The sequence below is a fragment of the Anas platyrhynchos genome, chromosome 3 (genome assembly GCF_047663525.1).
Source record: "Anas platyrhynchos isolate ZD024472 breed Pekin duck chromosome 3, IASCAAS_PekinDuck_T2T, whole genome shotgun sequence".
Classification (NCBI taxonomy): Eukaryota; Metazoa; Chordata; class Aves; order Anseriformes; family Anatidae; genus Anas; species Anas platyrhynchos.
This window is the reverse complement of record NC_092589.1, coordinates 75,108,707-75,133,380: the sequence shown is the minus strand read 5'-3', so window position 1 is coordinate 75,133,380 and position 24,674 is coordinate 75,108,707. Positions and strand designations below refer to the sequence as shown.

The 24,674-nt window shown below is 40.6% G+C and overlaps 1 protein-coding gene across 7 annotated transcripts in view; it reads left to right on the top strand.

The window, feature by feature from the left end:
* Positions 1–24,674, top strand: part of LIN28B (lin-28 homolog B) — a 97,501-nt gene that overhangs the window by 35,606 nt on the left and 37,221 nt on the right. For all 7 annotated transcript variants that reach the window (XM_038177478.2, XM_038177475.2, XM_038177480.2 and 4 more), the window contains one exon: positions 17,651–17,835. In XM_038177478.2, the coding sequence (XP_038033406.1) occupies positions 17,651–17,835 (185 nt within the window). The remainder of the gene's footprint in view (positions 1–17,650; positions 17,836–24,674) is intronic.

Below are 24,674 nucleotides of genomic sequence, written 5' to 3'. Positions count from 1 at the left end.
TTGCAGTCAGGAGTCCGCAAGTTGCGGTGTTTTGTTTTTACTATCATTATTTTTCATCTTCTCCTCGCCTTTCTGTTTAATAATAAAAGATTGCAAAGATAGCCCATGGGTATTTTTGTTTCTTCTCCCCAAAGAGTTAGTAAATAGTCGATTTTAAGACATGAGGCCCTACAGTGGATATGTAAACCCATGCAGGGTTAGTTTTTATCTGTCTGTCAGCTCTGCAGTAGATCTACCCCATGCAAATGTGATAGAGGCATTTGGGGAGGCAGTCATGACTTTGGCAGCCGTGTGGTTTCATGTTGGCTTGAACCACAGGTGAAAGTGTCCTGAGTTGCAAACTGCTGAAAATGATTGAGTGAAGTACTTGTGCAACGTGGGAGGTAACAGCAGTTCCCTAAGTACACGTGCAAACGCCATGTGTGGATGCACTGACTCATGTTAATGTAATTACCTCATTGTAATTGAGTTAAGTACAATTGATTTAACAGTAGTGAAGATGAGCCCACAGTTACAGCCTAAATATGTGAGCTCTTATTTGATATCAAGGTTACTGGTTCTTGCAGGAGGCTGGAAATTTTCTTTATAAGCCGGTGGATGAAAAACACGCTTAACTTGAGCCACATCCACAGGCCAAGTGGAACTTACCCAGGATGGTGATTTTTCACTTCCTCACGTACGTTTTCCAAATCCTGTGTGAGCTATAGATAATAGGCGTTTTGCAGAGTGGGAGGAAGCAGCACGCTGCATATAGCACCGCTGTGTTTGGTTAGCTGCTCTGGAGGCTGAGTCCCGATACCGATGGAGAAATTAGCTGTTCTTGTCACTTAATTGCTGGGGGGGATGCATCTCGATGCAGTAGTTTTTAAAGACCTGCGCTTCACTGCTCAGTAATCTTGATCTTTTCCTCAGAAATCCTTTTCATTCCTACTTTATATTCGTTCCCAGCTCCGAGGAGTCTCAGTTCTTTACCCAGACTTACCTCAGTGGTAGTTAGCATCTCTAATTAGGCGTGTTAGCATTTACAATACCATGATTTTAAGGCACTGGATATATCAACTGCAGTGTGGCGGTAATAAGAGAAAGGGATTTAAAAGAATGAGCATCTTGATTGGCTCATCTGCTAATGAGTAAAGAAATTAGGACACTTGATCAGATGTGAATTGTACAGATTTGGTATACTAATACAGATCTGCTTTCCAGTGAAGTGTGTTTTTCACTTTGAAAAACTCTTACTTGTTTGTACTAGGCTCTGTAGTTATTGATAGAAAGGTTTTGTCACAAATCCCAGATTTTCCATGAACTGTTCCTTTCTGTCCCTTTGAGTTCTGAACATAGTTTACGGCTATTTCAGTGAAATGTCCCACAAATAAAAATGTTTTTAAACAGTTACTAAACGTCGTTAGTCCTTTAAAGGTTTAGATGACTGGTACTCTCAGGGTAAGATTTGACATTACAGTTCAGCCCATTTAGGTTGACTGCATCGTAGGAGCAGTCATACGTGCTTTGCTCTTTTTGTACTGACCCAGGTTCTGTCATGAGTCAGTTAGGCAAGCTAAGCCTAGTTAAAAAAGTTATTCATAGAATTAATTTTGAGCTGGGGTAGCTATATAAGCTAGTAACAGCTCAGATAAATGCCAGAGCATGTACATGGGGTGGAGGAAGGAATCTGCATCTGGAGCTGGGAAAAGCAAAATGGGGCTGCTCCTTTTTCCTGAAAACATCATTGTTTAAATTATAAATGACACTAATGAGATATATGAGTAATTCTAATATTCTGTCTTTATTGTCAGTGTAGAAGTACTCTGTTTCTGAAATTAGAGCACCCTGTTTATATCTGCATAGAGATACCTATATCCCTGTCTTTGTCCACATGGAGTCCTAGGGGTTTAGTAAGGTCTTGTAGATTTGAACCACTGTATGAAAAGCCAGGGATTTTTGTTTAACAAACATTTTTTGTGTTGTTTGTTTATTTTTTTTTTTTAAGAACTTAAATGTCATACTTAACAAAAAAATTTGCCTGGATACCTTCTCATAATATTAAGTGAAATGGAGTAAAAACCAATAGCAGTAAAATCAAAATATTACAAGCAACTGTGAGTAGATGTTATAGCACAGAAGATAAACCAGTATATGCTATAAATCTCAGCACGCTATTGAGCATGTTGCCATCAGAAATTCCAGTCGAGCCCTGAAGTTGAAGCATGTTAAGGAAGCTAAAAATAACCCCGATAATTAGATATAATATGATTGAGTCAATAGGTTTTTAAGATTTGGAAGCAGGCTGTGTCAAAAACTATGCAGTGTTACTATTTGAGGTAGAAAAAAAAAGTACATGAAACAGATGTAACATGTTTATATATGTCACAGATTTTTAATAATGTATTGTGGTAGGTGAGACTTTTTCAGATTTTGGAAGAACATCATTTGATGGCTGTCTATCAAGCAGTAACTGTTTGAACTCTGAGATTTGGTGAGTGAAACTCCTGTCAGTTGGGCAGTGTGTTAGAGAGCACTTTGTTGGGAGAGCTGCCTGACAGGTTTCCTGCTCTGCCCTGGACGTATGCTTACTTACTGATCACACATAGCTGCTGCCACGTCCTTTCCACCAGGCACCAAATGATTTTATTACTGGTTTTGACGTTTTATGTGATAGACCTTCATTCTGTGTGGTGTCAGACAAGGAGCAGTGGTAGGACCCTGAAGATGGGGTAAGTGAGAGGGAGCTGTGACTTAGGTGTCTGAGCACAGTCACAGTACACGTTTTCTTTGATGGCAAAACCAAGAAACATTTTCCATCTGCACCCTCTCAGAAATGGTGCAAGGGGATTATTAGTTTTTAAAGGCTGCATCTAAGGGACAGCAGCAAACCACAAACATAAATCAGCATAAATACGTGGAAGAGGAAGGCAGCAACAAATAGCAGGGGAAGCTGTGAACTTTGTAAAGTAGTTTGCTAGCACAGACAGCATTCATGGAACCACATCTTTTGATTCAGGTAAAACAAAATATCTTGAGATTTTTGACTAAGGACTGACCTGGACAAGTGTCCTTGCCAACCTAAGTGTTTCTTCTGTGATTTTATGATTCTAAATACTGCAGTACAACGATAACAACACAAATCCGTCCCCATTTTTACTCTCTAAGAGAGCTTTTCAGTCAGTTTAGGTTATGTCAATTAAGGCTGAGAAAAATACCACGTAGGCTGTGCAGGAGTATCCATTTGGTAGTTTATACCTGTTTAACTCTCTTCTAAATCTGCAGTTGAACTGAAAACACAAGTATTTTACTGATACAAAGCTGATTCTTACATATTCAGCTGTTGCTAGTTTCAGTCACTTGCAGAGGAGGGAAGCATAAGGTCTTGAGTAGAATCGTGCATCCTGCAGCTCCAAAGCTGCTGTCATGGTGTCTCTTTTCTGCACATTCACACGTCCCAGCTTTCTGCCAGGAGCTGTCCCCTGCCTCTCCTTTAAGTTTCTCATCCTTATTGCTAGCCTTGGGGGCTTAATTCTTTGGAAAACATCAGGGTGATTAATCAAGCTGATTTGTGTTCTCCTTAAAATAAATAAATAAATAGCAGCTTGCTTCAACTTTGTGTAGTCCTGACATGCTATTTTCTTGTTAAACTTTTTAAAATTTCTTACCTCAAAAGTATGTTGCCTGTCTACATAACAGACATTTACGCACCTGGTTAATCTGAAGTTACTTCTGGGATGGCATGTTCCTGTGTCCACAGAACAAAGCTGGTCCATGAGAAATCCCACGTGGAACATGAACTGCAGAAACTTCATGGGTGACTAACTGTGAACGCGGTCCTGTGCTCTCCTTGCATTCTTAACGTATCTATTCACATGGCTCAGTGGTCGTGTCTAAGTGGTCTGGGAGGTGCAGAAGTTCTACATAGCTATAAAGAAAAAAGCTGTTTCGTTAATTTGTTCTTGAGATCCAGTGAATTGAAGAAGGTATGTGTTTAAGAAAGTGAGATTGATTATATAGGATTGGTCTCAAAACAATTCACATCTGTTCACCTGACCAGATGTTTGTAAATTTCATGAGTCTTTTTTCCACTACATCACTGCTCTGGTCATGAGCAGAGCAGTCACAGAGCCCGGGTGATGCCCCAGAGCACGTTACGTGTCTTTTCCCTACTGCACGGGACAGCGATCAGCTTCAGGGATGAGGGTGCTTCTTCATGGATACTTCCATTAGCAGTGTACCTTTTGAGCCTTCAGAACACCAAATACATTTACCAGGTTAAATTTGTCTGCAGAGTGAACAGACAGCAGTGTTCTGTGTTTTGTGGAGATGGTTTTTGACTGAGCGAACAAAATCTCACTCAGTTTTAAAAGTGAGTGTGGAAATAAAGCTTGGTATCCACTCTGTTTTCTCACCACCGGTACTTTTATCTGCTCTACTTCTGTTTTACAATGCTTTTAGGGGTCTAGCTGGGGTGGAGCAGCAACGGCTGTGCAGGTGGGATTGCTGCTTGTGTTGAGAGCAGTCTGCTTCCTACTACTTGCTGCTGTTAAAAATAATTTTGGGAAGTGTTATGGTGTTTTTGGGTGCGCATATCACAGAGGTAACAAATCTCTTTCTGTGTTGCTCCTGAGGATTTACCATGTTCCTACTCAAGGTCTTCGGGTTATTTCAGTTAACAATTCCATCTGCCATCTTCCAAACCCCACTTAGCAAAAGCTGAGTCATTCCCCTGCATAGCTTTTTGTCTGTTTTCCCTGGTAAGTTTACTACACTGCATCTCCACAGCAATTTGTTGCTAGAATTGCAAGTTGAAGACTGCACAAATGGATGCTGACCCCTGCTCAGAGGAGAGTGTTGTTAGAGTTCATTTAACCACAGCTTGAGTAATCACCGAGTGGCCTTCCTTCTTCTCTGCCTCTTCTGGTTCTTGTAGCTTCCTCTTTCTTTTTTATCAAGCTGCCTTTTGGTGGGCTGAGAGCTACTCTAGGACTCTGCATGGTGGAGCAGGGAAGTGGTCAGAGCTGTGTCAGGGCCTACAGGCCTGTGGGCGCATGTCCGTGCCCACATATCTGTGCTTCGCCGTTCTTCCCCTGGTCCCTAGAGATGCCTCAAGTCTGTCCTGAAACGTTCGTGTACAGGGGAGGCCCCTTGAGTATGTGTAGGGTCTGGGCACACTCATCCAGGCGTAGGCAGTGCCTGGATGAAGGAGCCTTGTGGTTACACACGGCAGCGTACCTGTGCCCCCTCAGCGTCACGGGTGCGAGAGGCACTCGCAGAACTCAAGTTACCGACAAGTAATTTTTTTCTGTCAGCAAGAGCTTTATAGCTAACCTTTTATTATACTTTCTAATGTGCACCTTGTGTGGCCTCGTGTTTAGTTTGGCCTCTGTTTGATTAATCTGTTTGATCAAGGCAGGTTATGGAGCTGGCTTTAAATTACACGCATTTGCATGTGCACACACATGCTCACAGGCATGTGTATAAACTGTGATAAGGGAAAGCTGAGGTGGTACCATCAAGGGGAAAAGGCTTAGAGACCCCTGAAACTGAAGTTGCACTTAGAGCTGCAACCCCAACCCCTTTTTCTTTATCTCACTTTTTGTAATAATAATATGATCACCCCCCACATTACACATCATGCTTTCAACCACAAATGCTTGCATCTTACCTAGCAGCCAGTAAATAAATGTTGGTGTGCATGTGATTGTAGGATATGTCACTGAAGATAGTGCAAACAAGGAAATAATATGCAGAATTTGTTGTTTTTCACAACTAACTCAGTTGTGCTTCTTGCATCGTAGTTACTATGTGATGCACCTCTGGTTTTAGCCTTTGGAGCTTTCTCTTTCAAACAGTCCAATAAAAAAGGAGCCTGGAATTTGTTTACTTCCAGTATTAAAAGCAAACAGTTTAGGGAGCAGGCAACTTTTATTGGGCCCATAAAGGATAAAGGCATAATATAGATGGTAGAGATTTCAGGCTGGTTTTGTTTCTTTGTTTTCTTACTGCGGGTTACAGTTTTTTTGGGGTACTGAGCTGTTGTGGGGGGATTGGCAGCGCTCACTGATGCTAAGCAGTCTGTGAGAGCAGACTGCACTAATGCAGTGAGTGGAAAAGACTAGTGAAAAAAAACTTCAATATTTATGCAGGTTTTTTTTTTCCCCTCATATACAATGTATTACTTTTAGAAGGAAAAATCTCCAGCCAGAACTGAGAAGAATAGTATCCTTAAATAAAGAACTGTTTAATGTTATTACCAATGGGTGCAATAGAAATAAACTTAGAAGTTAGGAAAATGTAACTACTGCAAAGCCAGTATCCCTGGTCTTTGTGATACATTGGCCTGAAAAGAGTCTTTAGAAGAGAAGATGCTTGGACATTGTTCTCTCTCTGTTCACAAACAAGAATTTTGTTATTGGAGCAGAATCTGCACTTCTGGTGGTGGAGACCCGCGTGTGCTGCACGTGGAGCCAGTACCCACAAAACAACAGGCTTTTAATATTAGGAAGAATGGGGGAGCGAGCATCTGCAGCTCAAATCATGACATTGAAAGGGTATTACTAGATGATGCAGTTAAACCATAATTTTCTATTTGGAAGGACCTCTGTTTTGTAATATTTGCTTTATAATTACAGCAGAACTAGTCACCTGTCTATTTCTTAGCGTGATGCATGTGTTACGTTTGATGTGTAACAAACTTAGAAAAGCAAACAAATTCAGAGTTAAAAGGCTGATACTTCTGGGTCTTCTCTTCCCCTGTTAGTGTTGATGGGAGCTGTGTTAGCAGATTATGAGAGGAGTTGTCCTTAAGGAATCCCTTTGTGTTTTTGTACTGCCACTGGTCTGACCTTCCTTCAGGAGACCATAGGAAACATTTATGTTCTCTGGATTAGTTTAGTAAAATTGAATCTGTCAATTTTACACCTCAGTATTGGAGTCTTAAATAATATTTAAGTAGTCTTGTGTTGCGTAATTTGAGCAGAAGCCAACCTTACAGTTATTTTGTTGATGTAGTCTGTGTGTGATATTCCAGTTTCACAATTCCTTCTTCACAAAATATAATTATATAGTGATACTACTTTAAAAGGAAATTTTTAAAGCATTTCCGAGTACCTCCGCCGTACCTATGCTAATAAATTTAAACAGTTTATCTTTGATAGTTAACTTTTGTCCTCTTCAATAAAGAACACTTCAATCTATCTTTCATTGGCCTTAAATGCTGTTTTCTCATTTATGTTATAGTAAATTCAGAGGTGCTTTGTTGAATCCTGAGATGTGTCCTCTAAAAGAAAATAGCTTATGCATTGGTAACAAAAATATCTGTGTACCAACAACTTCTATCAGCTTTTAAAACGCAACTGTTTAGAGAATTATTTCATAGTAGAGTTACAAAATAAATAGTCTTCAAACTATTAATTTAAAGTCATTGCTAAGTTCAAGTAAATTTTCCAGTCATCCACACTACCTCCTTCCACTACTATGTATTTCTAAAATTAATATGGTTTGAAGTCGTCCACTCAGTTTCTGTTAGGTCCAGACAGTTAGATGGTTATTCCTAGCTTCACTGCTTCCTAGTACCTTACCTGTGATGTATTTAGATGATCTACCACTCTCTCCTACAAAAGTTATAAAGGTTGGAAGTGTAAAATAAATTTATGCTCGTACTTCCTCCAACACAACTGTTCTTGTATTCAAACATGTATCTGAAGGACCCAATCAACATTTGTGTGTCCGATAAAACAGTATCTAGTTAAGAAATACTTGACTGGATCTGTAAGTTGCTAAAACTGATAGAATACTATGGAAAGTACTTGATTAAAAACACAAAAGGTTAGTAAACGTATGATTTGCTTTACAAGAAGAGCTGAGGAGGATTAACCATAACAAAAAAAAAAAAAAAAAAAAAAGGTATACTAGAAAACTTGAATCCAGCATCAGGAATTGTTAAGTAATAAGTGCTGCTGCTTAAGTTTGCTTTTATAACAAATGAAAAAGTACTTTATTTTACAGTATAGGTAATGTTGTGAAAGTAACTTTCAAAAACAAAAAACAACCCAACTAAAAAATTCAGCCTATTTATCATCTCCCAGCTTTATGAGCACTTACATTCCAGCCCCACCAGTTTTGTCAGATACTTGTATTACTTTTGTATGTATAAAGTCTTGTTGGCGACTTAGATTTTTAGTAAATAAATATTCTAAACAGTATTTTATTTTTGTTTCATTTGTATATTGGCATTTTAATTTAATTGAATAAAAATAAATTGTAAACGTACATTCTGACCTCCAAATATTTTAGCAACATCTTTGTGTCGCCCATTGATAAGCCATGCCTGTATAATTTGTGCAGGACCTTGCATGGTGCAGGGTGAGTCCTCGGTGGGTGCCAAGGACATCTGCACTATAAAAGTAAGAACAATGTTTGCCCAAATGCTTGAGAATAGTTTGAGAGAGGTTCCTGTTTACAGGACAATGGATTTTTATCTTTGCATTGCTCAAGGCATAGTTACTCCCAGTTGGCTAAACTGTAATCAGTGTTCACTTACTCCCTGGGTCCCCTGCTCACAGTAGCTTTCAAAAGTGGCTTTTTTCTTTCATTTTTTTTCACAGTGGCTTTTCACTTTTCACAGTGCCTTTTTTTTCTCTCTGAAGTTAGAAGAGGTGATGGAAGGAAGCGTGGAGGGGCTTTACGCTAGTGTAGCTGATGGTGGCTTTAAGAAAGCATCCTCCTTGGCAGGGATGTCGGGTTTCTGAGGCGAGGACCACAAGGTTGGCACCACAGCACCATGTGAAGATTGCAGGCTCTATTGCTCAGCACAGGACCCAGGAGCAGTGAGGACATTTCTCTGATTCTCTGGGCTCCAGCCCAAGGGTAGCTGGAGCTGACTGGGGGACAAGAAGGCGAAGGAGGAGGTAGCAGGGGTGGACTGCTTGCACAGTCCACATCAGGACTGGGCTGTAAACCCTCTTCCTGCTTCCAGGACTTGAGCTACTCCTATGTTTTCACAGCCTGGGAAGAGAGGGCAGTTTGCTCTTCAGCAGCTTTGACACCCTGTAGCCTCTGTAATAGTCAGCCACTTCTTTTTTGAGCTTGAACCTTCAGCCAGGCTGATGCCACAGCTCACTCCTTGTGGGCCATCATCTCTCATCGGGGCCTTGGCCTTCCACCGCCCTGTGCCCCTGCCTCTTGACCATATCAATATGTTGACATGGTCAGCAGTGTAACAGGAACGTGCCAGCACAGTCCAGCCATGTTCCTCTCACTTAGCTCCATCCTTTCCCACTCCCTCCGGCCTACCCCAGCTCACCGTTCAGTGGTAAGACCCTTTCTGCCCAGGGCATGTATTAGCTGGTACCCACCAACGTGACCCAGCCTCTCCTCATGGCCTGATGTCCCTCGGTTCTTGGAAGCTGCCCGTTAGACCATGCTTCTGGAAGAAGGAGACAAATCAGTATAATCAGGGTATGCTTTGCCAAGAGAACAGGGTGAGCTGAACTGGCGTATCCAGGTTCAGGACTCCCTCTGTGCTAACGTGCCAAATCATGTGTCCGAAATGCCTTTTTGCATATGTCATCCCATGGCTGCTGTACCTGCCAGCATGCTTCTGTTTGCACTGAGAAGTGAACCACTCAACTTTCTCACGTAACGGTAAGACGCAAAAAGGTGGATTTGTGTTTTCCTCATATTATTTTTCAATACTGGTATGCATTTTAAAGGTTAAGGACGGCTTCCCAGAGATCGATGTTAGGGGTTTGCAGTAGGAAAACATGGCTCTTTTCCAGGCCACTTCTGTGCAGGAAAAGGGGACGGTGCTTGTGCGGAGAGATATCCTGCTACACCTGAATTAGCAGAGCACAGTCTGGGCCTAATTTTTTTTTAATTATATGTAGTCTCTTGGGATGATCAGAGGTGGTAAGGGAGGTGGATAGGAAAGCTTTATATAGCTAAAACATTTCCTGATGCAGGGATTGTCGTTCCTGTGCACGGGGGGGTGTGTGTAGAGAAGCAGAGGTACGAAGGCTGCAGCCATAGTAGGGCAGGCATGGAAAATTGAGGTGCTGCAGTTGCTTCTGAAAACACGGTTAACGACACTAGAAAGGTGTAGTAAATCTGGAGGAAACTGTGGTTTGGTTTTAAGTGAAATAACTCTACCATTGACTGTGCTTTCTACCAGAGTAAATTCTCAGTACGTGGAAAACACAGCAAATTATGTGGGCTGGAGATTGTGCCTTCCCATGCTCTTGTTGTTCCATCTCTGTTTATGGGACTCTACATTGAAATCGGCTGATTTTTAGATCTGTTAGGGGACACTGCACCACGTGCAGTGTGTTTTTACAAGTGAGTAGTAGCTGTGTTGTGTGCTATCCCTCACAATTAAACTCACGCGACAGATGCCAAGAAGGAGAAGGCTCAGTTGCCATGCGGGTTTTGGTGCATTTATATCCCTTGTGGAAGAAATGAGAGAACCAAGCTTGGTGTGACACTTCCTTTCTTCTGATAATAGAAATAAAACTGCAAGAACTGCCTGTCTTGACCTCTCCCTGGAAGGCTTGGGTTTTTAGCAGGAAGAAGGCTTGAAAAATACTCTGCCCCGGTGGTCACTAAAAAAGTATGCAGAGGTCACCATTGCCATGAGTTTTTTAGAGTTTAGGTACAGTGTGCCCACGGACTGGCCATACTGGCTTTCTCCCAAGTCTGCACTTGACACTTACCTAAAATTAATTGCCTATCAGGGTGTCTTGGAGACCTTGCTAATCTGGACCTCAGGCCCTTGTTTCATGTGAGAAGTAAAACTCAAAAGACACAAAACCAAACAAAACCCACAAAATCAGAACCTCCTTCTAATGAAAATTCTAATGAAAATAAAAAGAGGATGATCTGCCTGGATGGTCATGTTGACTTGTTCCTGATTTTTGTGGAAGGATCCTTTGGGTTTCAGCAGAGCTGCCCTGCAGCAGACAGGGGTGTCAGAAACAAAAAAATGGGGGCAGCTCACGTCAGCGAGGAGCAGCTCAGCGGCAAGTCAGTGAAGGGAGCAGCAATAGGGCTAGGGAGCTTGTGGGGGTCCCGAAAGTGGCACGGCCAGGCAGCAGTGAGGGCACTGGGATGTGTTCAGCCACTGGGAAAGAGGCAAGAAAAGAGGCTCTTCTCAATGTCCCGGCTTCTAGGATTCATGGCGTGGTTTCAGGGTATCATGGAGGCAACGTAAGTGACAAGGCGGCAACATAAGTGACAAGATGCCACCGAAAGTCTGCTATGTGGGGCAGTCCCTCCTTACATGCCATGGCTGCACACTCATGCAGTTTCTTTTGAAGTGTCCTGGTGGCTTTCTGACTCTGCAGAGGTCTGATTCACATGAAACGCAGCAGAAAGCCTTACGCTACCAAGAACAGGTAAACGGTTTTCTTCCCAGGTCAGTGGGTGACTGAGGGTGGGGAGGAGGAGCCACCCCTTTGAACCGGCTGAACTGCGTCCTAAAACTGTTATCTTGTGCCTACTGTGACTGGTGAGGATATACATACACCAAGAAATGGGAGAGGAGGCTGGCTCAGTTGTCATGCCTGGTGTTAGAGCACAGGGGAAGGAATATGGGGTTAAAGAGAACTGCACACGTCCTAGCACAAATGTCCTGAGCAGAGGAAAGGCAAAAACTAGTAGAAAACTAGTTGTGTGGGTGCTATGCTGTACCAGAAAATTATACTTATTATAGCTAGAGAGCTGGGTGAGGTCAGGGAGAAGCAAATGAGATGTTTATTATCCAGATTCTTTTCATTAGTATACAAAACTAGAACAGCTGGTGCTGAATGTGTAACCAGATATAGAGGCAGCGGAAACACGGTCAAATAGCATTCATGGCCTGAACACAAATACTGAAAATTACGCAGAAAATTAGCAAATTGTCATGAATGAAGTGGCACTGTGGAAAGAAATAAACAATCGTGGATACAATAGAATATGTTTGGTGCAAATCACTTTGGGAAGTAATTATAGCAGACCTGTAGTAGACTTCTGGTTTAGGATTTATATACAGATAGTATAGTAATACTACTATGAGATAGAAATGCTAATTGGAATAGTAACATTATAGTTAGGCTGTGTATTAGGCTAGATTAATATCGAAGCACAAGTGGTATTAGAATTATGTTCTGTTTCTGGACATGATAGGCAATGCTTTTCTTCTCCAAACAGTAATTCAGAATAGGAGGCATGTCATTTTGGACTTGCAAAGAATTGATGAAATTATAGTAAAACTGATTTAATAAAAAAAAATAAATCAAGATAAAACATAGACTGGGTTAATTTGATTTAAAACTGAAGATAAAAAGTCAACAGCTTAATATTTTAAGGTCTAATTTTTGTTAAACTAGTAGAGCTGGCAAGTGGGCTTAGGTGAGCTGAAGTACTGGAGGCTTAAATGGAGAAAAGATTTAACTTGAATCTCAAGTGAAGAAAAAGGTGGAGAGTTGTGGGAAATCACATAGCTCTTTCTATGTGAAAAGGTACTGTGAAAGGAAGGAAGAATACATAATCAAAAAACACTCACTTCTCAGAGGTCATAGAGGAACAAGACCTGAATGTGTTAAGTGATTTAGAATTTATAAAGTTGTTAAGTTAAAGCCGTTAGTAAAGGTTTATTTAGTAAAGTGTAAGAAAAGGGAGGAAGTAGTTCATCTCTTGTACAGGGAGGGTGGTTTTGAGTTAGAGAGCCTTTTGTTCCAAAGCTAAATAAATACCTTTGCATACTTCACAGTAAGAAGAGTAACAGTACGGGCACAGTGACAGGATGATGAATGGGCATGAGGTTATGAAAATGACTGCAGTTGAGGTGGAAATTCAAGACAGAAACAAATTCCAAGTAAATAGGGATGTGAAATTGCAGTGTACCAGCTGCACTGCAGTACCTGCCTAAGTATCAGTTCTTTCCATACTGTGAAGTTGCTTGAATTAGGTTACCCATCTAGTAAATGTTGTATGCATGTAGTATATGTGGCTTTTCAGTGACTAACACCTGGAAGGCAAATCTTTGAGAAATGCAAGGACTTCTTCATAGCTCTATTTTTAGAGTAAGCTTTGAAGTATTCTTTGTAATCAAACTGTGAATTACTGTAACTAGTACCACTTTTTTTTTCTTTTTTTTTTTTTCTTTCACAAAATACTAAGAAGCACATTCTAATTTCAATAGCTGCAGTTTCCACTATGTGTGCCCTGGAGCTCATTGAACCATTCTGTGAACAGATTTAGCTCACTGGAAAAACAGAAATCTATCCCCATTTCCTCTTCCTCTTACCCTCCCCCTCCCCTCTTTTTTTTTTTTTTTTTTTTAAACTGAGTTTGTTTCCTGTCAGATTAGTGGGTTAAATTGGCTTATGGGGAGGACTGAGAAGTGCCAGATTTGGTGTAAGATAAGCCTCTAGGAGCAGGAAAAAGCCTTTGAGGTCAGCAGGAGCAAGGGATGGGAGGGAGCAGTGGCGAGAGGTTAGGTTGTCGCATGGGCGCGTGGCCTTTGGTTTCTGTGTAAATGCAGAGCTACACGTTGCTCTTCGAGAGGCTGTCGTTCTGTGTAATGGACTTCTTGTTTGCTTTAGCATGCCCTCTGCAAAAATGTATTAACTTCACAAACCTCCTAAAGTGAACTTTTTGGTGTACTCTTGCAGCAGCCCTTGTATCATGCAATTTACGTTGTTTCACAGCACTTCCCCTAAGATTTACGTTGTACAGCAATTCTGTTCTTGAGCAAGTGTGGGTGAGAGCACTGGTGTAGGTCCCGTGTAAAATGTTTCACCTCTGTCTCGTCTTACTCTGTGCGATAGAAGATTCAGAAGCACTCCAGAGGTTGATGACACTGGGCAAGGATGTTTTGGAGAGAATTTCTTAAAGTCTTTAGCCTGGCGGGGCTTCAGGATATGCTTTTCTTCATGTCTGGATTTAATTGTAGATAATTTTGGAGGGAAAGCCGTTTTCTTACTTTGTGAAACCCAGCGTACTGGTGGCATCTGGTCATTGTACCGAGCAATCAATCAATCACTAGATAAAAAGGGGCAGAAATGAGAGATAGAGAAAATAAATGATCTAAGCCGAAATGCCACTGAATAACGCCACCGCTGACACCCCCCCAAGAATTTCATGCCTACAACAGCAGTTCTTTGCAACCCCAGCTCGAAATGACAAAGAAGCACAGAGGAGGTGCTTACTGGGAACCTGTTCTCCCATCCCTCTAGACAGGTTAATAAAAGTAATGCACATGTATCAGAGGAGATCAGACCCCTGTAATGAGCCTTAATTCCAAACTTCCTTTCTTTTGTAGAGCCGGGTGAGTGTTTCAAGCACTCCCTGACACTACTGAGGAAATGGTATTTTTCTTTGGGATTGTCTTGATAATACAGTTCATAATATTTTGGGATTTGCTTCATACTAAGAAATGCTTTTCAAGAACTTGTTATCATGGGTTTTTCGTTCTTATTTTTTTTGTTGTTGTTGTTAATACTCTTAAGAAATTGCCAGCTCTCTGGGCCAAGCTGTTGCTTGTGACAATGATGTGTGAGACTTCACATTACAGGCTAAAACATCAAGAAATAATTGGATGGCTTTAAAAAATACAGAGAACTGGCACTGTTATTTTTTATTATTTTTTTTTAAGAAAAAAAAAAAGCTCCTGTCTGAAACCACTGTATTGACTTCTGGTAAAAATAACAGCAAAGTCTGTGACAGTTGAAAGAGAGAAAGGGGGAAAAGCATGGTGCTTTTAAGTTTTTCCCTTTGTTCATTGGCAGTGTGCCCAAACACCCCATTCAGGGCTCTAGAAATGGTTCACTGACTTGAAACTCTGGCTGCTTTTAATTGTGTGTGTTTTATTTGTTTAAATAATGTGAGGAAAATACCGAGTTAGGTCTCCCAACGTTAAATTATCAACTTTACAGACATTTTTTTGTCCAACTCTTCAGAAAAGTTGAAAAGAGCTCTTAACTTAAGGGGTCTAGATTTTTTTTCCTCTGGTTTTCAAACAGCATTTTTTTCATGATGATTTTGAATTGTTATTGCACCCAGAGTATCTCCCCATGAGCAGACTGACAACATAGTATGTGTTTACACAATAAGTCAAAGAACACCAAATCCATCTATTAGCATTGATAAGCTGTTGAGGTGTATTAAAGGAGGGTACTGGGCAAGTCATTTGGACTGTTTTTTTAACCTTTTCTGTTGAAAAAAGTGCTTGAAAAAACAAATATTCAAAAAAATGTACACTTGCATAACGCATGACTTATGAAAGCACGATGATTGTTCCATAATTTTGGCTTTTAAACATACTTTCCATAAAACCCTCTTGAAAGTATAGTGCTTTGTTTGGAAATGAAAGTTTCGTTGCTAAAAGTGAAATGTGAAAAAAATAAAAACATTTAAGAAGACTAACACATACCTTGTTTTAGTATGAGGTTGGATAAGTGCTTTCTTTTGAAGTAAAATAGAAGACGTAATGTGCATATCAGATGTCAACCTCTTGGTGTTTGTTTTGTAAACCATGAGATTTGGAAAGGAAAAAGTCTTAATGTAGACTTGACTATGTCTTCATTAAGTTGTAATTAAAGAAAAAGACAGAAATATCTATGTCGTATTCCGTATTAGTGAAAAATACAGGATTGTGTTTATCTGCTTGAAATAACTGGGTAAGGAAAAAATAGCCTTGCTCTAACCCGTTGAGCTGTGTTGTTGCTTACATTTGACTGCTGGAAAAATTATAAGCAACTGTGTCCCTCTGTCAAGCGAACCTTCTTAATTTCATATTACGAACAGTTGCTGCTGGGTAGACTGTGAGCTGGTCTGGTACATGGGTTTTTTGAAGTGAAGATGTGTGTGTGCTTTGACATGGTTTCATTAAAATAAATATTCCCAATTACTTTGTAATATTTAATTAGAAATATTTAATTTAGTCTACTAGTGCTATGGGAAATGGACTTTGTAGAGATGTCCCAAGAGGGAAATCTCTTGGGATGGAGAGAAGTTGACCCAAGTTCCCCAAGGTAACTCTGCTGGAGGATGAGGAAGAGGAATCCTGTTTTCCAGCCTTACTGGATGTAATTCAGCTGCAGATTAAGACTTCTGAATCACAGAAGAGTCTAGGTTGGAAGGAACCTCTTGATATAGCCTGTGTAACTTCTGTTCTCAGCCCCTTTTGTCTCTGAGAGACTGCCATGCAGACACCAGGGCAATGGCCCTGAACATCTGGGTTGAGATTTGTAAGGCAGCTTGAGCTCAAACTGCCTCAGAAACCGTGTCATGGTGCTGCAGACCTCCCGTGCCCATAACATGGATACAGGGTGTCCGTGTCAGGGATTGCAGCCTGACTTCAAGACATTCCCTAGTTGGACTTGGGGGGAATAGATGTGACTTACACAGTTTAGTGTCACTTGGCTTGTTTTGACGTGTAATTGAGTGGGACAGTACCTGCAGTGAAGGCTCCCTCCTTTTCTCCACGATTCAAACGTATGAGTGCTGGAAAGCTGAGTAAGAATCAATCCAGATAAATTTTCTTGCTATTAAGAGTTCAAGAGCAAAAGAAGATGACGTGTTTCATAATTCTTGTGCCAAAAAAAAAAAAGAAAAAAAAAAAAAAAGAAAAAAAAAAAAGAAGAAAGTATTTGGAAATGGACAGGGATTTGGCAATATTCTCTGTAAATCCAGTTGATCTCACTCATGTAATGTGTAACTTCTGAACTCACTCATGTAATGTGCAAATTCTGATCTCACTCACGTAATGTGTAACTTCTAAAATAAATGTGTAGTGCATCCAGTGTCTACTGTTTTTTCCCATAAAATAAATTGTCTAACTTAACTTGATGATCATTTTATTTAATTCATCACGTGGGTCCTGGGATATAGATTTATTACTATACGTAATTTATAGGAACTGAGGGGAAATTTTTCTTTACATTAAAATCCGTGGTGAGCTCCTGTTGATTACAGCTCGTCCAAGATTTTGCTGCAGTATAGTTTCAGAAGATGTATTAGTATTTATTTCACTTGTTCTGGTGACGATGATTTCCTTTTCTGTGAATGAAAATACAAATCTATACCTGTATCATGATAACTAGGTAAGATTTTTGGGTAGTGAACAGAAATTTAGCAGCTCAGTAGGGATATTTGAATTGCCCTTTTCAGTTGGCCAATTTGTTGCCCAGAATGCCTTCCTCCTGCCTTTGGTGTTCATTGTATATGTGATTTGTTTTCAGATGGGCAGAGCTGTATCACAGATATAAAGAACACAAATGATGATAATTTTGATCATAAAATGAATTATCTCTGAAGTGAACAGTTGCTCCCTTTCCGTTTCATTAAAAGAGCCTATTCACTTACAGCTGCCTTAGGATTTTAAGGATGCAGCATTTTCTCTGCCTTTTTAGCTCAACAGCATTCAACACAGAAAAGGAAAATACCGTTTCAGTTTTGTTTGTACTGAAAAAAATTTCTTGTTACTTGTTTAGCGCTGAATAGTGTTTTCAGTGTATCTGGGACTATAATTTGCAGTATCATCCACTAGCTCACGTAGAGGAAACTGTTGTTCAACCTGCATGTATTCCAGGATAGTAGGCAGGAGAAAATTTGTCCTGTTGATTATGAATGTAAATATTGTTTTGAAGGCAATGGTAACCAAGAGTATTTTTCCTATTTACAGAGCAAGCTTTACATGGAAGGATTTAGAAGCCTAAAAGAAGGAGAACCAGTGGAATTTACTTTTAAGAAATCTTCCAAAGGCCTTGAATCAATACGGGTAACAGGCCCTGGTGGGAGCCCCTGTTTAGGAAGTGAAAGACGACCCAAAGGGAAGACAGTACAAAAAAGAAAACCAAAGGGAGATAGGTAATTACCTTACTTTGCCTTTTTCTTTTTTTCTTTTTTTTATTTGCAAGTTTTTCTTGAAGTTATGTTTTCAGCATTTATTCATTTGTGAAAGGAAGCCCTTCTATGTAAATTTGGCTTTTACATTCAGCCTAGTGATTTGATTAAGGTTATTAAGCTGTACCTATACAGCTACATAAATCACCCACTTGATTGGTTTTCCTTGAGAAGGTTTCATTGAATTAGAGGGAGTCTGCAAAGGAATGTAATGCTGTTTTGAAAACACTGCTATTAGACTGAGAAGACAGGTCAGTCTGAATACAGATGAAGTAATGTCATGTTTAGTTGAGAATTGTGCATGCTAAAGAGACTATTGTGTGTGGTGGGGTTTTAAATTGTGCATCGGTAGTTCTGTAGAGAAAAAAGTATAGGTACTGCAGTTAAGGTTGAAAGTAGTAGTTATGAGATGTGTGTGTGTTATTTGATGAATTGTTTTTACTCAAAAAAGAAAAGGATATCAAGAGTTTCTGAAAGTCGTAATGGCTGGTAGTCTGAACAAGCGTTGTAATAAAATTTTACCAATTACAGTTTAATGACCAGAGATGCACTTATTTACACAAGTGCATCAATCTGACTTTCTGCCCCTGATGGCTTGAAGAAGTTCCATATTCCTTTTCACTGTGAAGTTACCTATACCTGGTTCCCCAAGGACAGCCTTCCTGCCCCAAAACTCTGGTGTTTCAGTGTGTCTCATCTTTACCTGAATCTCTTTTCCTCACGGCATTTCCCAGCCCAATAGCTGTCATGATTGATATCAGGGGGAATACATAGCTTGTGAATACGTAGAAGATCCCAACAGCTGAGTTTCCCCTGCAGTGTTGGATTTACAGCATGACTTAGAGGTAGCTCTTTTCCATTGCACATTCAGAAACAAATAATAGCTTGGGAAGGAGGGGGTCACCTGAATTGGAAGCCCAGCCCAATCTCTAGAAACAGGATCAGAAGCCTTTGCTTGATGCAGGTGAACTCCACTTGTACCCACATCTATTAAAAAGCCTGTTTCTCTTTCCCCCGTTTTTCTCTTTCCCCCTGATTTATTTATTCATTTATTTTTAATTAAGGGCTGGAAACAACATGATAGTTGTCCTTCTTTCACCTTCTTTGTAAAAGCTAAATACCATGAATAAAATTTATTGCTGTGTAACAGATCAGAGTCCATAACCATAACAAGGGGAGACTTTGTAAGCAGGACAAAGCTTTCTATTTAGTTGGTCACCATATCTGACCTCTCAGCATTGTGTTGCATGCAGTGGCTGTGAAACCTTTTTCTTCTTCTTCCTTTTTTTTTTGGTTGTTGTTTTTGAAGATAGGCTTCCAATATTCATAGCATTATCATTATTGATGTTTTGTACCATGGCAGTAAATAAAAGCAGCAGTCATGCAGTCGTGATACTGTTGTTCTATTTGTTGCACATGTATATATGAAGGAAGACAATCCCTACTTCAAAAACTGCAAATTTTCAATAGGTTGTAAATAGACCAGGAAAAATAATATGTAGGAGATATTATTAAGGAGAATATATTAAGGAGAGAGGGATTTGAACAAATTGCAGAGGAAGCAATACTTTCAGAATGTAACTCATCCAAGGTAAGCATCTAAAATATATGGGATGAGTCTTGCCTTGTTGTTGTTTCTCTTCATGGATTACAAAAGGATCCTAGCTCCAATGCTGTAGATACTTCCTTTACAAGTCTCTAATGTTAGGTGAGATGAATTCTGCTTTTGGTGACATCTTTTCACAGCTAAAGCATAGACAAAATTGAACAGATATATCCCAGAAAACATCATTGAGGGGTAATCCATGAGACAATGTACCCTTTCATGTTCACCTGCCCTTAAAGAAGGAAAAAAATAAAAATTACACTCAATGAATTTGAATATGAAAAGAAGGGGAAAAACTCACTTCTGCCTTAAAAGTTTTTATGCTCAAGTTGGTAAGACACCAAAGAAGCCTGAAATTCGAACTCCCTGAGGTAGCGCTGATGTTATCAGCTGATGAGGAGCAGTGTCTTTGCCTCAAGGAAAATAATTTTAATTGAATGCCTAGCCAATAACAAAGTGCATCTCCAACGTGTGTAATGGAAAATTTCTTTAAGATTTCTATTCTGCTATGAAAACCACCTCCATTTATAAAAAGTTAATTCCGTGTTCTGGTGTTTCTCTCTGTTCCACGTGATCAGTGTAACAGCGTGCAGGCCCAGCCTGGCTGCATGGTTTGAAGTGGCTCCTGTTAAATGGCTCCCATGGTTGTTAATGGTGTGGGCAGGATTTAGGGTAGAAGGCAAGAATGGCAGAAGTGGTTAGAGAAATCAAAGGAGGGAAAAAGAAAGGGAAAAGCAGCAGTGTGTGAAGGGAGGGAATATAAAGCCATGACACTGAGGTTACCAAATACTGCTGGTTGGTAGGTTTTGTGGTATTTCCCCAATAGACTCGGTCTCTCTGTAATTTACAGCACGTTGTTGCTGTGGGGACCTAGCTATGTTAATAGTTCCCCCTCAACATTGCTGTTGGCCACATGAAGTTTATAACAAGGCAGGGGAAAGGTCTGTAATTGCTGACAGCTATACAGGCCGCTGAGGCATATTTCTCAGCCTGCACGTTGACACGTACCGGGATGGAGAAGGGAAATTCTCTGCAGCCTGCATGAAATGAAACTGTGGCCATAAGCAGCCTGCTGGCCTCAGGTTCCCAGACCTTACTGTAAGCTTTTGTAATATCCATGTGTCTTCTGTATAGTTTTTTCACGATACCAAGACTAATCTGGGCTGGAGGGGAAGCATCTGAACAAAACCCAGTCGGGGTTCAAGTCTGGCAAGTGCCAGGTTCAGAGCTCATGGATTGCAGCGTAAATGTGAGGTGGCAGCTCTTGGGGCTTGTCTACCTAAGGCAGCCAGGGGTTGGATGTGCAGCAGTGTGTTAGGACAGGCTGCAGCTCCCTCCCTTCCTAGGAACCCTTAAGACATGCTGAACACAGTGCATTTTGCTTGGCTTTGACAGTGAGCTCACTCAAAAGTATTTTGTGCTGCTCTCCAAGAATGAGCGCCGGGAGCTGATGTGAAAAAGATAAAGCACTCTGAATTCACGCCTTAATCAGCTGCTCTGTAACTCATAGACAAGTCCATGAAATCTTGATTTAGAGTAGAATAAATGAAATCAGAACCTAGCCAGCCATCTCAAAATAAGGTTTGGAAGAGGGGCAAGAAAAGTATGATTTTCTTTTATTATTTTTTTTTTCAAACACTTCAATGTTTGTATGTGACCTAAAACAAACATTTTTTTTACAAATAGCTGGGAAAATATTCCTTACCGTGGTCTGTATTTAAGTAATTTTTATCTGCAGATCTTTGGAACCACATTAAAAGATGAGTTATGTTCACAGGACTAGAAGCTAGGGTTATCTTTGGAACCTGGAGGTATTACTGAGTATCTGGAAATATTTCTCATGGAAACTCAGATCTGGATACTTCTTCAGCAGAGTGCCTGTAATGTTGTATCCACTTGGATTGGTACTTAGTTCAAGTGGAACATTTTGGAGAGGGAGGAGGATGACAAACTTTTTTCTTGTTTGAATTATTAACAACAAAATGGAAACAAGAAAATCAAGCAAGAAGGTACAAGAAAGCAGTAATTAAGGGTGTAGCTCTATCTCCCAATTCAGTTATTGAAGTTTCAGTCCTATGCTACCCTCTACTAACATCACACTTGTGGCGGGGATGCTATCTGGCACGGGTGAACTGTACCAGCAAGTGGTTTGGACATAAACTTGCAGTAAGTTGTATGTTGTGAGATTTTGTTTTTGATGTGAGATATTTCACTGACTTGTTTTACAGCGTGGCCCTGCAAGTAAAGTGTGAGGAAGGGAGTTGAGAGCTGTTGGAAATGAGGGAGCTTACTGAAACATTGCCCCTGAAAAGACTGTAATGCTGAATTTTGTTCTAGGAATATGGCTAGTGAGGTAGCCACATAATTCTAGCTCTGTTGGCTATACAGTAACGAGCACTGCAGCACAGATGCAACGCTTCAAAAACTTTTTCCAATGTAGACGTCTACTAGAGAGAGGCAACAAGAAAATAAGTGGTTTTGTGTTAAGATGTAATAAGTGGTATTTGCCAGTAACTTTTAGACATGACAGAAAGCATATTTTCAAACAGAGGAAAACATACTTCTAAACCTCCAGCTGAAACACAGCCACTTGAGGCAGGGGGCTATAGTCAAATAATAAAATGCTTCCCTGATGAACTGTCACTTAAAATTAGCTTGTGTCTGAGTCAGAAAATGGATTTAATATCTGAAGACATTCTGCAGATGATCTGAAGTTAGATTATAAAAAGATCATACGTCTTTCTTGCATACCATGACATCTTTAAAAGTTTATGGTCTGCACCGACAGCTGTTAGGGGCCATGGCACCGTGGTGTGCTGTTGGGAGCATTTAGACTGAAGTTAGCAGGACTAGCGGAGCTACTGGAAGAACAAAAGTTACATGATACAACATCACTTCAAACTCCAGATTATATCAAATTCCATCCCCGCTGGATAAATCGTACTCGAGTGTATAATTTAATTTTTGTAGAAAATCCTTTGATGGCTTGAGCTGAGCAGATTTTTGTGACGGATACTTGAATAATCAGGGTGGTACAGGCTGTGAAGGAGAGCCCCAACCTGGTAGGAAACTAGAGAAGCTCATAAAACCTGCACTTAGAAGACAGGGGGGCAAAGGAGGATGGGGAGAGCCCTTCAGAAAGGGGCACTTCCACTCCTGCTCTTGTCTGTGCCCCCCTGTGAGCCCCAGGAGACATCTGTCCCACGGAGACCCGCTTCAGGCCCTGCTGTAGCATCGAGGGGCACTGGCGTGAAACGGGGCAAAGGAAGTGAGAGAGAAAGCAGCTGTGTGGAGAGGGGGTGAAAAGCTTGGAGAGCTGTTCCCTCCGACAAAATGGTGTCAGCACCCAACTGTCACAGGGCTGAACTTTCCTGTTTCTCTTCTAGGTAGACGGTGTTTACAGTTCTGCCCTTTTCTAAAGAGCAAACTGGCAGGGAAGTCATGCAGAAGTAGCATTGCTTTCATGCACGTTTCTTTAAAATGCAGCCTTGCAAAAGGATCTTACATGAGCGTGGCATTTTGGAGTTTAAATGTGAGCATCTCCTCCTCTCTGTCTTTCACCTAATTTTAGATCATAAGAATTTCTTTCCAGTATATATTATTCCTTCTGCCATTTTTCAAGTGTAGGGTATTTTCTTGGCTGTTTGCTTTTTCCCATCTTCCCAGAGATTCTGTTGCACGTTTAGTTTCTCTTTCCAGTGCTGTCCGAAACAGCTCTTAACTTCAGGGGACTGCAAAGACCACCATGGTTTTTGTTCTCTTATATAAAAACTGTCATGTGAAATGAGGTCCCTGTGACCTAGTATGTTTTTTCCAACAGGAGCAAGTACTTACGGAGAGACTGCAAGAAATAGGGGAGCCTGGCATTCCATCCCTGGCATTTGGTGGCTTAGGCATTTCTTCACTATCGACAATCTGCAAGAGATGATTAGATGGTACTTTAAGTACCTGAGGAGAGCTGGACGCAGCTTCCTCTTAGAGTTTTATACAGTTAAAAATTCACACATTGTCAGACAATGAAGGAGAATAAAGACCAGTCTGAGATGTGCTTTCTAAAATGACCTTCTTTTTGATACTTGCTAACTTTGCTATAACAAACCACCAAACTAATATGAACTGCTCATAGCAGGAGCAGCAAGATACTGCTAGATTTTAATAATAAGAAGAATAACAATAAAGACTGAGAGTTTTGCACTATTGGAACTTTTAGACAGTTTTATGACTTTATTGGACTATAATCATTAGGGACAAAGTTTTCCATATTTGCTCCTTTATTCAGGCTGGCCGGTCTTTTGGAAGGTTTAGCAGCAGTCCAGGTTTTCACAGGACTGGGGTAAAACCAGAGGGCTTCATTAATGGAGTCAAAAAAATAGGAAACTTTCTAAAATAGCTGCCAGTTGGTGTTCTGGAGCAGAGGCTTGAAAGCTGGCATGGAGATGGATCTTTAGGGCAGGGGGATAATCTTTCCTCGTCTTTGTGCAGAGCCATCTAAGTCTAAGTTACAAGCCTCTGAGAAGTGTTACTGAATATATTCATTAGAAAGCCCTCGTTAAAATCTCTAAAGCATCCATCTGTGTTTAAATGAGCTCAGCAGCCGCAGACTTGCAGCATACCAAATACACAGGCATGCCTCCAGGACTCAGTGTGTCCAACACGATGAGAACAGAATTAGATCTCCAAAACTGGGTATTTTCTTCATCAAAAGACAGGTGGTGGCTTAAGGGAGGAAAGACAAAACAACTGGCACTGACCAGTGCATATAGCACACAGCACCTATGGACCATACGTTGTAGGGCATGATTTCATCTCCAGCCAAGGGTGCTAGGGTGTGCATAAATGTCAGTCTTCTGGAAATGCCAGATGTAGGAGCTGTGGTAGACTAAGTACCCCAGAGCAAGAGAACAAGCCGGAAACCCTCAACTCTCAGAAGCAAGAAAGCCTTTGCTTGCCTCGCTTCTACCCCCAGATCTATCACACAGCATCAGGAGTTGCTTCCTCAAAAGATGATGGCTTTCTCTTCCTGCCTATTTCCGTAGCTCAAGCTGTTGCAAGCCAGGATGTTGAGCCAAAAGATCAATATTCAAATGTTGAGCTAGGTGTAGGAAGGGTTACAGTTGTACATGATAATATATGCATTATAACAATAAACCGTGTTGTTTTTCAGAAGACACTTAGGAAATAGCATTCCAAATTTCAG